The sequence below is a fragment of the Lagopus muta genome, chromosome 4, assembly GCF_023343835.1.
Source record: "Lagopus muta isolate bLagMut1 chromosome 4, bLagMut1 primary, whole genome shotgun sequence".
In the NCBI taxonomy this organism is placed as follows: Eukaryota; Metazoa; Chordata; class Aves; order Galliformes; family Phasianidae; genus Lagopus; species Lagopus muta.
Window position 1 is genome coordinate 69,510,860 of NC_064436.1, and position 16,523 is coordinate 69,527,382.

At 48.6% G+C, this 16,523-nt stretch overlaps 1 protein-coding gene across 1 annotated transcript in view; it reads right to left on the reverse strand.

The window, feature by feature from the left end:
* Positions 1 to 9,948: 9,948 nt before the first annotated feature.
* Positions 9,949 to 16,523, reverse strand: part of ADAM33 (ADAM metallopeptidase domain 33) — a 27,655-nt gene continuing 21,080 nt past the window's right edge. The window contains exons 20-24 of the mRNA XM_048943624.1: positions 16,000 to 16,090; positions 15,375 to 15,620; positions 14,861 to 15,024; positions 14,060 to 14,077; positions 9,949 to 12,986 (exon numbers count right to left, since the gene is read on the reverse strand). Of these exons, the coding sequence (XP_048799581.1) occupies positions 12,935 to 12,986; positions 14,060 to 14,077; positions 14,861 to 15,024; positions 15,375 to 15,620; positions 16,000 to 16,090 (571 nt within the window). The 3' untranslated portion in view covers positions 9,949 to 12,934. The remainder of the gene's footprint in view (positions 12,987 to 14,059; positions 14,078 to 14,860; positions 15,025 to 15,374; positions 15,621 to 15,999; positions 16,091 to 16,523) is intronic.

Below are 16,523 nucleotides of genomic sequence, written 5' to 3' on the forward strand. Positions count from 1 at the left end.
TTTCCCTGCTGAAACATGGCTTAAATGGCAGCGTTTGCGCTCTTCTCAATGGCATCAGGGATGGTGATTGTGGGGTAGGGGGCAGGAAAAGCTCTGTGATTAAGTGATTGAACTGAAGAAAAGCATTTTTGGATCTATCCAAAAGGTATACTTTTCATTTTTTTTCCTCTGGAAAATCATTTGAACAAAATAAGCCCGTTTTGTTTACTTGGGAACTTATTTCCATTTAAAATAAATACGTTTGTGTTTTAACTTGAAGCGAAGAAAGTGAAATATTGTTTCAAAGGGAGATATTAAACTGTTTGAGGGGGGTGGAAACAAAGGTAAACTGAATCATTTCTTTTCAAAATTGTCTGGTTTGGTTATTTGGATCAAAAGGATGAACCAAGATTGATATAAAACCCCAGCATGTTGCAGGTGACCTGAAAGTATTTCTTTCCAGGCAAAGAATTCCAGGTAAAAATGTTTCCCTGCATCTGGCAATGATTGTTTTGGGAGTAGAACTAGGATTTAAAGCTTGGGCCACACAGATTAATCTGTTCCCCCCAAGCCCAGCCAAATCCACTTTGAGCATGGCCAGGGTGGAGGAGGAGGGGGAAGAGACAGCTGCTTTTGAAGGCTCTGGCATCCACTTAGCTTGAAAATGAGAAAGAAAGCAAAGTAAGACCAGGACAATTAGATCCTGGGCAGCACAGACCTTTCCAAAAATGAAAGACAGCAAGGGGAATTAATGGGCATAAATGCAACCCGGTAATTAATTGATAAATGGCATTAGAGAGTTTTCTAAAGGGGAAGAGTCCAACGTGACTTATCTTCCCAAAGGCAGAAGACAATTTCTCCCTCCTTTCACCTTGCAGATAAGGGCAGAGAGGAGGGATCTTTCCATTCTGAACCTTCAGAGGAAGCTGGAAGTTGAAGTTGAACAGTGGGCTGTTATAATTGACCGAGCTGTGGAGGCTGGAGGAGCGCAGTGTGCAATAATTTGCCACTGAATAATTCCTCTCTCAAGGGTGGGAGCAACACGGGAGTGGGGACAAAGCTGCAAAGGCAACAGGGTTATTCCTTGTGGAGTTGCAGGGGGGACTGGTTGGGTTATCACAGAATGGCCTGGGTTGAAAAGGACCACAGTGATCATCTGGTTCCAACCCCCTGCTGTGTGCGGGGTCGCCAACCAGCAGACCAGGCTGCCCAGAGCCACATCCAGCCTTGAATGCCTGCAGGGATGGGGCATCCACAGCCTGCTTGGGTTGTTCCTCCAGTGAAACACCTTTCTGCACAAACCCCCCTCTCCTCCCTCAGGCAATGGGGCAGTGGGGTGTTGGGGGCCACTTCTCTTTGCTACAGTCGTGGTTCCCCTGACAGCCCTCGTGCACATAAAATCAGACTCATAGAATGGAAGGGACCCTTAAAGGCCATCTGGTCAAACTCCAGAACAGGGACACCCAGAGCTCCATCAGGTTGCATTGCCCCTTTGGCCAAGCTGAAAGGTCTCACCTGTGCTTCAAGATCCTCCACCAGCCCCTTCCCAGCTAACCTGAAGCATTCACCACCCCAAGACACCCTGCAAGCAGCCACGTCACCACAGTTCCCAACAGTGCAGCAAGGATGTTTTCAAGGCTGAATAAGCCTGAAAATTGAGACTCTTCTCTCCTCCCCTGCTAGACACATTATTAACAATATATTGAATCCCTAGGCAGAATTAGCTGAGAGATGGAAACACATCAGTTTCAGTGCCAAAGTGTAGGCGTCTACACTCCTACAGCCACAGTCAAAGGAGACCAAAGGCTCTCTTTCAGTTGCCTGAACTTAAACATCTTGTGCCCCAGAGTATGGAAGACACTCTTTCTTTGGGAGCAGGAAAACTGGGGAATGGTGAGGCGAAACCAGACAGATCATGAGGGAATAGACCAGAGCCAAATTACCTTGGCACCAGGGTACAGCTCTTTGATTTGCACAAAAGCCCTTGATTTCAGTATTTAAAGAGAGCTCGTAAACAATCATAGAATGGTAGAACATCCTGAGTTGGAATGGACTCATAAGGATCATGGAGCCCAACTCCAATAAGACAGGGAAGGACTTTTTAGACCACAGTGGTAAGACAAAAGGGGAACGGTTTTAAACTGAAAGGCAGAAGGTTTAGACTGGTGCTGCTGCCCAAGAGCTGTGGCTGCCCCATCCTTGGAGGTGCCCAAGGCCATGGATGGGACCCTGGGCAGACTGAGCTGGTGGGGCAGCCAGCCCACAGCAGAAGATGAGGCTGGGTGGGCTTCAAGATCCCTTCCAATCCAAACGTTCTGTGATTCTATGATACCTCTACAGCTGAGCTGTCTGGCTGCCCTTGCCTCTAAATGGGACTCTTGTCTTCCCTTTCTGCTGCTAACACTCATGCAGGGTTCACCTCTGAACCAGGCGTGAGTCTTCTCTCCAGATGGGGCAGTGAGATAGCACAGTGCATGCTCTGATCTCACTCCTATGTGGATGACAGGATTCAGCTAAGATGTATTTCTTCTCCTGGGACCAGGAAGACCTGTTTCTCCAGCCCACAGACCGTCTCTGATCCACTTGGGATAGAGAATCAAAGACTATGACTGGAAGCCCCTAAAGTATTTATTTGATACCCCGACCCTTTGTGGAGCAGCTCCTCAGTCCCCATACCCACTGGGTGACAGGCAGACAGAATAGCTCAGCAGCTATTCATTCTTGTCATGAAAACAGGTGCAATCTCCAGCCAACGTGCCAAGTCAATTCAGCTAAAACCTGCACAATTGCCCTGAGTTGAATCAATAGCCCCCAGCTTCATCGCTGGAACAGGTCACCAGCTTATCAAGGGAGAGCTGAAATCATTCATAGGATGCTTGTGGTTTCTCCGTCCTTGTGATGGCTTTCCTGAACTCTGTCCAAAGCAGAGACATGTCATTTAGATTCTATTAAAACAAAGCCTTCCATTAAAGGTGCACGTACACACACGCAGGGAGAGAAGGAAGGAAGAGAAACAAAGGAGGGAGCTGGGTGTCCTTGAGGTCATGCAATCTAACAAATCACAGCGAAGCCATTAACACCACGAAATGACAGGAGGCAAAACAAGGCAGAATGTTAAGCGCCCAGTGCTACCAAATCCATCAGCTGCCCCCATTATTCTGATGGTGTGTCGGTGCAGCGTATAATCATCAAAATTGGTATTCTGCTGCAAATCATCTCTCTCCTGCTTTCAGTCCAGGATGAGTTTTGCTGGTCATCAGGGATCAAGGAGAAAACATGGAGCCCACTCATCAGAGTCTTAAGACTTCAAGTGTGATGTAGTTTTGGAGGCTGGTGGCAGTGTGCTGCATCTTCAAGGCTGCAGGGCAGGGTCAAGGCTGGTCTGTGATGGTGAAAAAGTGAACCACCACTATCAGAGCTGGAACAGCCACACTTTAGTAGCTAGTGTAACCCACATATATTCACTTACAGCTGTCCTCAAGGGACAAGGGATGAAAGGACCCCCAGGGTGTCCTGGCTGAAACCCAAAATGAAACCTGATTTATGGGTCTTCTTCCTCCTTCACTGAGATTGTAGAATCATAGAATCACAGAACCATTCAGGTTGGAAAAGAGATCCCAAGCCCAAGCCCAACCCATCCCACCGTGCCCACTGACCACATTCCTCAGTGCCACATCTCCATGGTACCTGAACACATCCAGGGATGGTGACTCTCCCATTCCCTGGGCAGCTGTGCCAGTGCATCACCACGCAAACCGTCCTGAGTGTCACACAGCTCTGCAGCACCAGAGATGCATCCTGGCTTGGGGTGGCTGCCAGTCACCCCATGGTCATTCTCTGTCTCTCAGGGAGAGACCAACGTTGCAATCTCTACTTGAAACACCTCCAAGGTGCAGGTTGGCAAGATCCAGGTAGCAGAGTCCAGACCAAGTGTGATGCTACTGACATTTCACAGACAGAAGAGTCAGCAGGTATTAAAGTTTCCATCTAAAAGCTGAAAGAGGATGAGCACACAGCTGATGGGCATCTGAAAGGACAATCGTGCCACTTTCAGTTGTGCTTCAAGCCCATCTTCAAGCCCAGCCACTTGCTATTCCCAGTGCACTGCAGGACATCTGAGAGGGACAGCATCACCAGCATCATTTGGGCAGCCTGGTCTAGTGCCAGATTTGGAGGTTGGCAGCCCTGTCTGTGGTAGGGGGATGGACTTTCATGATCCTTGGGGTCCCTTTCAACCCAAGCCATTCTATGATTCGATGACCAAGATGACTGGGATAACCCAGCTCTGGTGAAGATCCTGACCTCCTGCTGAAAATTCAGCAGAGCTCAATTTAGCTGTGCTCGAGGGCCCTTTCCCTAACAAGACAGATCAGAAAAGCCATTTCCCGTACCAGAAAATGATGGTTTTTTTTCCTGAAGTTGAGTGGAGAAAATTCTCCAGCCAATTGTTTTGTGGGCTTTTTTTAAAGCTGTTGTGCATGTCACTCAGTGCCAAGGATTTCAAAGTGTGTCATCGCTGATTTTCCTTTGTCATTAACTGCCAGGTTTTGGGGGGGGGTTCAGAGCTGAGCTGGAGGAATATGGGAAGCAAAGCTGCCTTGATTAAGGCTGTGTTTTGAAACCTTTCTGCATCTTGTTTAAATTGATTTTCTTCTGCTTCTATTCTAAAAGTGGAAGGAAAAAAGAAAAAAAAAAGAGCTCCATCCAAGGGAACATCAAAGGGTATGGAGTTATTTTCACTGCTGGTATAAAAACGAAGAACACGCAAAGACCAAACTGCATGAGGGATGCTAATAATGTGCCCAACAACAGAGCCCCACAGAGATGGACGTTAATACCTTGATTCACACCTGAGATGCCTGCAATACAAAAGCCTCACGCCTGCAAAATCCTCCTAGGAAAGCCTCTGTGAGGAGACTGTGTGTTGGAAAAAGCATGCCAAGAACGATTTGGAACTCAAAGAATGACTGAAGTTGGTCTTGTAGTCAGAGCTTTTCTTTATGGAAAGGGCAGGCTGGGAAAGAAAATCCAACAAAATGAAGCAGAAGAAAAAAAAAAAATGCTTGCAAAAGGTAGCTGTTATTTTTATGCCCCGGGGGAAAATGAAGCTGTTTATCCATTGTGGCTCATTTGGGATTTGCTAAGCAACGCCAGCAGAATGGCTCGGCAGGTTGGATCCATGCCTTGGAGTATCTTGAGGACTACTTGGTGCTCAGTCATGGCTTCACCCCAGTGTCCAGGTGTGTTGTGGATAACTATTTGCTGTCCTGAATGTGTCTGACCTGATGCACGGTCATCCCTATGGCTGAAGACCTTTGGACAGCAGGAGTGGTCTTGATGGGGAGCTCTATGCCAGCACCTCCATGGCAGGTGCTGTTACACACCTCCCACAGCAGGAAAAATGATGCTAGCAGAATTGTGCTATAAAACCAGGGGGGTAAATCCACACCTTTCTAAAAAAAAGAGTCCAAAGGCTGCACTGAGTTGATTCTTACTGGGAATGGAGACGTGGTTATTCATAAAGTTCATTCAATTCTTGTTCCTCCACTGATTGCAGGGATAACTGCTTTTTGTGGTTAAAGATGTTGGCACCAGGGGATTCCTCATATAGGCATTTAGAGGTACCTCTCAGATCAGCCTTTTTGCATCAGTGTTGTCTAAAATGACCTAAAGACTCCTCTGTCTTCATCCATTCTCTTCTAATCAAAGCCAGAAGGAGAAGGTTCAAGAAGGAACCATCACTGGTTGAAGAGATGAAGATAAAGGTTCAAAAAGGGACCACTCACGGTTTAAGAAATGAATATAAAGGTTCAAGACAGAACCATCCTTGGCTGAAGGGATGGAGTTACAGGTTCAAGAAGGGACCGTCCTTGAAAAGATGGAATAGATTCATTTCCAGCCCAGTCCCAAAAGCTGTGTCTATAGTAGTGAACTGAACAGTGCATTGAACTCAAGCTGCGGAATTGTGAGTAACTCCTGGCACACATTTGACTTTCTCACAGCCCTGTATGATCCATGCATGGGTCAGTCACTCACATGGCCCACGAATTGGCTGACTTTGGGCACTTTGTTCTGCAGACAGGACAGTTTAATTACACAGATGAAGACTGCTTCGTGCCATTGGCCTCAGGACCTCCAAAACTGTCCCAAAGACATTTGAGCTCTGAGCACAGACATGACCAAACCTCCTTGCTCTGCAAAGCTTAGGGATCACAAAGTGCCTCATTCACTGGAGGCAGTTTTAGACCCGTTTGCTCCAAACATTGCTCAAGCTTGCTCTGCTTCTTCCTTTATTTCTCTGAGAAATGGCTTAAAACAGACGGGGAAGCTGGTGAGAGGAAGCTGCATCCTGCTCTGACGCTGCTGACACAGAGCTGCTCCATCTCTAAGCTCACTTTGTACTTCATAGTGCTGGGACTTGAAAGATGCTTCTTGAAGAAATACTTGGAAATTAGTGAGATAAGGCATCAACACTTCAGTGACAGCACTCAACAGGACCCCGGTCTTCAGCATGCATGTATAATATTACAAATTTATTTCTTTCTGTATATATCTAGAAATGTTGATGCAGTGAATTAAAATCAATTTTATTGTGCTGCACACTTTCATTTGTAATGGGGCCATTTTTGGCTCCAAAGAGGGAGCTATCAGCCCCCTGGACAGCAGGGAGGGATGGCGAGCACAGCAGCCTTCTGCCAAAGACAAACAAAGTGAAAGAAAAGGTGCTGGAAAATGATGAATTGTTCGACTTGCTCAGCTGCAGGAGCCTCTTCATTAACTGCTTTACTGCTTTTTTTCTTCTTCCTCTTCTTATTTTTTTCTTTTACCCTTTGGTTCCCTTTGGTGAATGTGCCTGCAGCTCTGTGTGTCCAGAAGCACTGAGCACGGCTGCCCAGTCCCACTTTGAGATCCTGTCCCCCTCATCTCAACCATTCCAGCACAAAACAAAAGGGAGGTGAGATGCTCTCATATTGACAATACCACCTCGTGCTGCATGCCAAGGAGCAAGGAAAAGATGCACCCTGCAAATGGTGCACCTTGAAATTCAGGCTTCAGCTAAGAAGGACACTTCTGGTCCTACTGAGTTCTCCAGTATATGGAAGCCTTTGAAACATGGGAGGCTCTCCCCTGCCCTGCTGGCATTCTGCCCTCGAGGGTAAGTGAGCAAGAAAAGACACAGGTGGGACAGCAGCAGATGGTTGCATTTCACAAATAAAGGGAACTGAGGCGTGGAGAGAGGCAGTAACTTGCCCAAAGGCAAGGAGATCGTCACCATCACCGCTAGTGTGGAGGGAGGCAGGACTTCTGAGCACCCTGAGCAAGCTGTAGATGCTCCTGTCCATTGCAGGGGAGTTGGACAAGATGGCCTTTAAAGGTCTGATTCAAATCGTTCTGTAATTACAGAATCACAGAATCACAGAATTGTAGGGGTTGGAAGGGACCTCCAGAGATCATCGAGTCCAACCCCCTGCCAAAGCAGGTTCCCTACAGCAGGTCGCACAGGTCGGCATCCAGGCAGGTCTTGAACATCTCCAGAGAAGGAGACTCCACCACCTCCCTGGGCAGCCTGTTCCAGTGCTCCGTCACCTCACTGTAAAGAAGTTCTTGCACATGTTTGTGCGGAACTTCCTATGCTCCAGTTTCTGTCCGTTTCCCCTTGTCCTGTCTCCACTCCCCACTGAAAACAGTCCGGCCTCGCCATTCTGCCCCCCACACCTTAGATATTTATAGACCTGGATCAGGTCCCCTCTCAGTCTCCTTTTCTCAAGGCTGAACAGACCCAGTTCACTCAGCCTTTCCTCATAGGGGAGATGCTCCAGGCCCCTCACCATCTTCGTGGCCCTCCGCTGGACTCTTTCCAAGAGATCCCTGTCTTTTTTGTACTGGGGAGCCCAGAACTGGACGCAGTACTCCAGATGAGGTCTTACCAGGGCAGAGTAGAGGGGGAGGATCACCTCCTTTGACCTGCTGACCACGCTCTTTTTAATGCACCCCAGTAAGCCATTGGCCTTTTTGGCCACAAGGGCACACTGCTGGCTCATGGCCAACCTGTCGTCCACCAGGACACCCAGGTCCCTTTCCGCAGAGCTCCCCTCCAGCAGCTCATCCCCCAACCTGTACTGGTGCATGCAATTATTCCTCCCCAGATGCAAGACTCTATACTTGCTTTTGTTAAACCTCATCTGGTTTCTTTCTGCCCAGCTCTCCAGCCTATCCAGGTCTTGCTGAATGGCAGCACAGCCCTCAGGCGTGTCAGCCAATCCTCCCAACTTCGTATCATTGGCAAACTTGCTGAGGGTGGCCATTATCCCCTCATCAAGGTCATTGATGAAGATGTTGAACAAGACCGGACCCAGCACAGACCCCTGAGGAACACCGCTGGTTACAGGCCTCCAACCGGACTCTGCACCACCAACAACGACCCTCTGTGCTCTGCCAGTCAGCCAGTTCTCAACCCACCTCACTGTCCACTCATCTATCCCACACTTCCTCAGCTTTGTTATAAGGACGTCATGGGGAACAGTATCAAATGCCTTGCTGAAATCAAGGTAGACTACATCCACTGCTCTCCCCCTATCCACCCAGCCAGAGAATTCCATGATTCTAATCCAGTGCCACTGTCCTGGCTAGGTCTACCTGTGACCATCAGTGTTGCCACAATAGAAATGAAGCCAGCTGTAGCCTCCTCTCTACCTTTACTTGAGATTTTCCCCCTACAACGTCACTCTTCCTTTGCCACCACCAGGAGTAGAACACCCCTGAATTTGTTAATGATGAACTTCATGATCTAGGTGGTCTTTTCTAACCTTAATGATTCTGTGATTCCAAATGAGCCCTATCAGCTCATCATGACCTTTCTCTGAGGATCATGCTGTGCCTGTCATATCACCTGGATGTTTCATTCCAAGGAGGGCATGGTGTCAATAGGAAGATATTAAGACATCCACATGCACGCTCCTGCAATCCCTATTCAACCCTGCTTAGAGTGAAAGCATCTAGGAAGCCCATAGGCCCCTACTACTTTCATAGCAGGCCGGATCACAAACTCTCAGTTCTACTGTTGTACTGTTCCCTGGTGTGTAGGGATCCCAGAAGAGTTAACAAGAATGTTAATGGTTATGAGACCAGCAAGGAAAGAGCAGATGTACAAGGAAAAAGATGGCTCAGCCAAGGTAACCCAGCTCTGCTTCTCACTCACTTCATCTGCACAAGATCTGGAGCATCTCAGGTTGGGTATTATGCAAAAATTATTCTCTGAAAGAGCGTAATGCATTGGCACAGGCTGCCCAGGGTGGTGGTGGGGTCACCATCCCTACCATCACCATGGGGTGGTGGGGTCACCATCGCCATCCCTTGGTGTCCAAGAACCATGAAGATGTGGCACTGAGGGACATGGGCAGTGGGCACGGTGGGATGGGTTGAGGATGGGCTTGGGGATCTGAGAGGTCTTCTCCATAATTAACGATTCTGTGAATTCTATGATCTCAGTGCAAGAGGAGGAAGACTCATAAATGAGACCAAAACTGGAGAAAACATTAGGGACCTGGTAGGAAGACGCAAAACCCTGGGTCCTCCACCCCTGGACAGTTGAAGAACACAGTGGCAATTACATGAATCAGAGCAAAGAGCTGACACTAGAATCTATCAGGGCTCAGGCTACAATCTGAAAGCAGATGGGTTTTGTTCCACATCTCCCCTGACTGCCTTTGGAAATCAAATACAGGCTAGGGGAACCCATGGGGTGGCTCATACTGTCTTCCTGTTTGCTACTGGAAAGTAAGAACACGATTGCTCCCTCCAGCAATGTAAGGCTGTTGAATTTGATGTAGACATTTCCTTGTGAGCAAGTCAGGATGTTTTGTGTTTGCCATTTCGATCTTGCAATCTTGCAAGGCTCTCCCACATGGTCAGCACAACTATCAGAGCACAGTCAGTGCAGAAGGTCTGCTCAAGTCACTGCTCCAGCGTTAGTCAGAGCCTCTCAGCCTCAGCCCTGACTCAAGTGCTTTCTGAAGGAGGGGAGATCCAGCACCTTTCCATAACCACAGCCTCAGGTTCTCCCTGGTGGAGAAACAGCCAGGCTCGACCTTCCAAGAGACGCAGTGTTTGGTGGATACTTGTCCTGAGAGACATCCACACCAACGTCGAATAATGCAGTGTGACATTTGAGTTGGATGATCCAGCAGGAAAGGTGGGAGAAGCCCCACAAGCATCAAGGGGATGAAGGTAAAAAAAAAAGGGGGGATTTTTTTGGTGGTTTTCTTTTGCTTTCTGCTGCCATTTTCCAATGAAAATGTTGAACTTCGTGCTCAGTGTGTCAGCAGAGCAAGCTGATACTTGCATATACTTCTAAAGGGACTGCAGATCATGGGGCTAGGAGAGAGAACAAGGGGGAAAAACTGCTCTTGAAGCTCTCATCCCTGGAATATCCCAGCAGCATTCAGACGAAAGGCTGAGCACAGGGTTTTCCTGGTCATCTGCTGCCACCTAGTGTCATCCCAACACCCCAAAACCCTCCGTGGATGCATTAATTTCTCTAAGCAGGACACAACTCCTGCCTGTCCCATGAGCCACGTGTTATGCTGTCGGTGCATCAGGGTGGACATCATCTATTTGCACTCCCTGTGACCATCTCAGGTCGGTCAGAGCTACCAAACAGATTGCCACGCGCCATCCCCAAATTACAATCCCTTCTGATGGTTCTGCACCAGTCTGCATTGAGGAAAAGCCATTGGTGCCTGCTAAGACAACTCCCAGGGACGTAGATGGTCTTTGAGAAGAGTGAAGACACCATTTGCTGCTGAGCAGAGCTATCGTGACCTTGTAGGACCCCTGAGATCACAAACTGAAGTTTCTATCAATCGCTTCCCAGCCTGAATAACTTAAATTTAGTCCCTGAAGGTGCATTTCTTGCCTCTTCAATGCTGGTGAGCTTTGGGCAGCGGTAGAGGTCGAGATCCCCATTGCTCCCCACCTGCAACAGGAGGAGATAAAGGGAGTGGGATGGCACTGAAGGGCAAGACTCCAAGGCAAGGGGCATTGCACCAGCTTGATGCAACCATCCAAGTGCCCCCTCCAAAGTAAGGCGGTTTTCTGACTGCAGCATCCACATCTCTCACTTTGTCATTAAGCTAAATGATCCAAGTAATTAAGAAAATGTTTTCCAGTCCCTTCATCATTGCAGTGACTTCTCCAAACACTCTCCAATTGTTTAACCCTCTTCTAACACCTACACAGAGGGAAGGATACAGCAGCTCTGTAGGCTGGAGATCACAGAAAAGAACAGGACTTTGGGCAGGTTTATAGACCTGCTCATTTATCCCATCCTCTGGAGGTCAGCTGGGAATGGTCTCAAGATGTCTCCCTCAAACTAAATGATTCCATGAAGCTGGATCTGGTATGGAATGATGTGAATCATGTGAAGGTACTTCAGACAAGACCAGTAAGCATGAGTAAATACTTCAAAATTAAAAATAATAATAATAATAATAATAATAACCATGAGAGAAAGGATGTTTTAGGTTGACTTAACCACAGCCATTTTGTAATACTGGGGATAATGAAACAGCAGAATGCTTTCTTGAGGGCCATCCCTGAGCCTATACCATGAGCAAGGCACATGGTCATTGGTTGGACACATCCCAAAAAGCTTAATCCTAGGCACAGTGGGTTCTAACCCAGGTTTGTCGATGCGTTGGATCCGACAACCCCAGGTGTAAGCCAATGGAGGGGCTGCAGGGATGGCTGTTTGCAGTGGTATGGTGGGAGAGCCAGAGTTCTTGATATCTGGAGGGCTGGGGGACTTGTGAGCAAGAAAACAGCCGGAGGAGCTGGGGGACTGTACTCTTGTTCTCATTACAGACCCTGACAGAGCCGCGTGTCAAGTCATAGGAAATTGGCACGGAATAGTACTGTGCAAGTCAAGAGCACCTTTCATTTGAGGATTGTAAAGCCCTTTCAAGACATCAGTTCATCAAACCTCACAACATCCCTGTGAGGTAGGCATTACCCCCCATTTCACAGGCGGGGGGAACTGAGGCACAGAGAGACGCAATGGCTTGGCCAAGGCCTTTATGCAAGCCAAAAGCACAGGCAGGATGTCTTCCCGCTCTTGTTCCTGGCTTGTGGCTCCTTCCCACTTCAGACAGCAGTGATAGCAGCTCACAAACCACTTCTGGGCTTGTCCCATGAGTGGGGAAAAACGTAACGTATTTGAAGAGCTCCTGGGCCCCTTGAAAGCACCAGCTGTCACCAGCACTGCAGACATTAAACCGTTTCCCAGATGGCTTCTCCTTCCAGGTGCGGCCCCAGGATTGTCACTGTTTGCTCTTGTGCAATCAGGTAAGGGGCCAGGAGGAGCCTGAGAACTTGGATCCTTCACGGATGTGTCTCAGCACCAGATGGCACAGTCCAAACTGGCAACTGTTTTTGTCTCATGGCAAATGTCTCTCCGGAGACAATGCCCAGCATTGAACTCTGGTGGCCATGGGTGGTGGTGGGGGATCTCACCATGAGTGGAGGAGAAGGAGGAGGTAGCTAGAAGGATATTACACAGCTTTTGCCGTTGTCAGCATCTTTCATCAGTGTTGGATGTTCAGTTGACCCCAGGTCACCCCAACCAGCCCATGTGCAACGTCAATAAGAAATCAAAGCTGGTGGGTGAACTGGCAAAGAAGTGATGGCAAGAGCTGCGGTGGAGTTTCCACCATGGTAACCCCACATTGCAACCCTTAGTTATACCATGGTACCAATTTCCCCTCTCTTCCCCCCACCACTACTGTTTTGTGCTGAGTACTCACTCTGTCTTATAAAAATAGTCCTCTGGTATTAAAAATTAAAAAAAAAAACCCAACAACAAATAAAATGAGAGGAATAAAAGACCCCTGTCGCCAGCAGCAGTGCAAATTGGGAGAGCCAGCTCAGGAAGGATGGGCTTAAGGTGTCCTTTGGTTTGTCACTTCTTCAAGGGGAAGGAGGTTGATTGGACTTTGATGGCTGGGACTGGCCTAGAGCGAGTAAAAAGAGAAAGGAAACAATTCAACAGAGCGCAGAGAGACCAAGCATCCACCATCTCCATCACAACCATCCTTTCACATCTCAGGAAGGGAAGATCTGCTGCTGTCCACGAGATCAGAGAGGATCCAAGATTGTCCCGGTCACAGACATCCTCTCTCATTTTTTACAGTCCCAGACTGTATTGCTTTGAGGTGCTGGCCTTAGGCATATCCTCCATACATTGACAGGAGACAAAAGCACATGTTGGCACCAGGCAGTAACCAGTGGTGACACCTGGGAGCCTACCTGCTGCTGGAGAGATGTCTCCCAAGGGGTTCTCGGCTTCTCAAGAACAACCAAGGCGGTTTGTGCACTACCAGAGATGTCACCAAGCTGGCCTTTGTAAGAAAGACCCCACAGTCTGAGAACTCATGAAATTGCCCACCTCAGCCAACCAGGAAGGACATTTCCCTATCTCTTACCACGCTGGTAGTGCCTAGTAATGAATCAGGACTGGGATATGGTACATCCCACTTCCCAGCACATCTGGCCCTGCCAGTCTACGCTTCCTGAAGCTGGCATTGGTTCAGAATTGTATGGCTGAAAACAGCAAGGGCAAAAGTGCTTTATCTTGGAGGGAGCCAGGTCGAGCTGCAGAGATGTGCCAAACCTTTCTCTTTTTGGACCAGAGAACAAGCTTATTTTATCTGCTAGGAGAGACAATTTGAAGAGATTGAATTACACTGAGAATTTTGGGGCACATTCAGCCTCCTTGTGGTGGTAACCACAAAGGAACATGGACCTAAAATAGTTTGAGAAGATCAAAGCAGTAATTAGACTGTCTGGGGATGAGGGTCAACGTTAGTTCAACATGGCATCTTCCCTACATGGCTGGATAAGGCCTTGGCTATCATGAGGGGATACAAAAGTGCCCACTGACCCATTTTCATCGAATTCAGCAGTACAGCACGAGTTGAAAGGAATTAATCTATGAGATTCTGGGAAGGGAGACATTTAAACTCCAGCTTGACGGGTCAAAACCTAGTGCACTAGGTCCCCCATATTCCTGCATTCTGCAACTCACCTCTGAGGTGGCATCGGCCTGTAGGGAGGAAAGATGAAAGAGACCATCATTGTCCATCTCTCCACTGTCCCCCAGCAGCAAACCAGAAGTCCTCACGCTCCAGGAGGCGAAGCCACATGCACCCACCAAAATATGGTATTCCCCTTAATCCATCACGACCCAACAGGACCAAAAACTCAAACCCTGGTCACCATTGACCAACCTTGGCCAAACCCCTCAATGTCCAAGCAGGTGGAGGCATGGCCACAGATTCCGAGCCTGTGGGTGCTCTAACACACAGGAAGGCTTTTCTCCTGCACTATGGGCATGGGGTTGATGGTAGGGTCAACATTTGGGTAAATTCTTGGCTTGCAGTTGTTCCCCACATGGCAGGATTTGGGGGATCAACTGATTTCCTTCCTATTTGTTGCTGTTGCCCCTAGAAGCTGGGCACCAAAGCCATTTTCCAGGTTCCCTCAAGCCTGGTGGGCTTCAAGTTGCTCTTCAGCCCCAGCAGCAGGCACAGACCCCCAACACACCAGACATACTGGGGAGGACTATGAGAATCATCGAATCATGGAATCATAGAACAGCTTGGATTGGAAGGGCCCTTAAAGATCATCTAGTTCTGACCCCACCTGCCATGAACAGAGTTACCACAAAATGCAGGCCATGCTGTAGATGAGGGAACTAAAAGCAAGCCAGGGCACACCATGCTGAAATTTAGGATGTCCCACACAAACATGACCCATGAGACCCTGCTGTGTCTGCCTGCATGGCCCCGGTGTGCTGGGAAGTAACTCAACTCCTCCTTCAACTTACTTGGATGGCCTCGTAGAGTGGCTCATGGCACTTGTACCAAAGGCCTTGAAGTTGGTAGGAGGGACCGTGACCAGCAGGGTCTGTCCATGTGCAGGAGGCAGCTCTTTGGCCAGAAAAGGACATCCAGGCAGTGGCCGACGTGGTGGCTGGTGCTTTGGACCTACCTGGAATCACAGAATGTTTAAGGAGAGACAACGTCCTTAGGGAAGCCTCCAGTGATGTTTTATAACCCCTTTTGTAGAGCTGAGATCATAGAATCATAGAATACCCCAAGTTGATAGGGACCCACAAGGATCATCACGTCCCAGTCCCTGTTGCATGTTTCAAAGCATACAACTGTACCCAAAGTACCCTAAAATATTCTCAGCATCTACCGAGCTTTCTTCAGCACTGCAACAGATTCATCTCTTAGGATGCCATGGCAACTCCCCAACAGTGTCCACTCCAACAGAGCCACAGGCAGCCAAAAATGGGGAACTCTGGCAGGGAAGACCAGCCAGCCAACACAACTCACCACTGGGGTCCTCACAGGGCTGGATGGAAGAGGTTTCTTAGGAGGAGGCAGCTTTGCTTGAGAGACGACCGTTTTGGTGGGGACCAGGGGTGACTTGCCAGCTGGAGGAGGTGGCCTGGCAGGCTTGGGGTCCCTTGGGCGTGGAGGGATGGAGTGAGGAGGTGGACGAAAGGGATGGACAACATTGATGGGTTGGAAGCCAGGTTGGCGAGGGCAGGTTTTGGGGGGGAATGCAGCCCGCGTTGCCTGCAGAGATGAGAAAAGGAAAAACCTAAGTTCATTTTCCTAGGGAGACAGGTTCTAGGTTCTTGGCTTGGGCGATCCCAAGGCCACCAGAGATGCAGCAACCACCAGCAGAAGTGTCTGCCTGCCTATAGAAACAGTGAGAAGCCATCAGCTTCACTCTGCCATGGGGATGGGGTCAATTCCCTGCAGAGTATCCTAGAAGTCAATGAGATCTTTTGGGGCACACAAAGCTCAAAAGATCCATTTTTAGCAGGAAGGCTAAAAGGGCTCACACCACAGACACAAGGAAGAACACCAGCCCCATTGCTAGAGGGAAATGCCACACCACAATATCGTGACCAGGGAGGAAAGCAAACCTGGATGCTGGGATGTTACTTACTTTGTTATCGTGGCTGGAGGTGGAAATGTTCCGTAAGGTGAAAGCAGCTTTGGAATGGCCACTGGTTGCTTTCCGACCGAAGGCTGTGTTCCTGCCCAGGATCATAAACATAAATTACAGAGGGCAAAATAAAGCAATCATCTTTGCAACAGCTGCCTCCCAAAAGCCTGCATATCAGCAAGGTCCTGTCTTTGGGAACAGAAATGCCTGGCAGGGCTAGGAGGGCAGGGACAACGAGTCAATCTTGAGTAAAGGCATTTATGAAATCAGTAGGCATATAAAAAGGCACATGTCTGGCTCTGCGTTTTCTTCTCAAATGCTTGTATCTGTGATATGTGCGTGAGCCCGTGCTGGGAAAGGAAATAATCAATACTCAAATCCTGTGTTCATTTAGAGCCCTTCCAGCTCTTGCAGCCTGCTAGGAGCAGATGGCAAGGGAGATCCTTGCTACCAGGCTGCCTTCATCATCACTCTCTAGGGTCACCCCGTCCAACAGATCATTCCTGTCCTCTGCACAGGAGAGA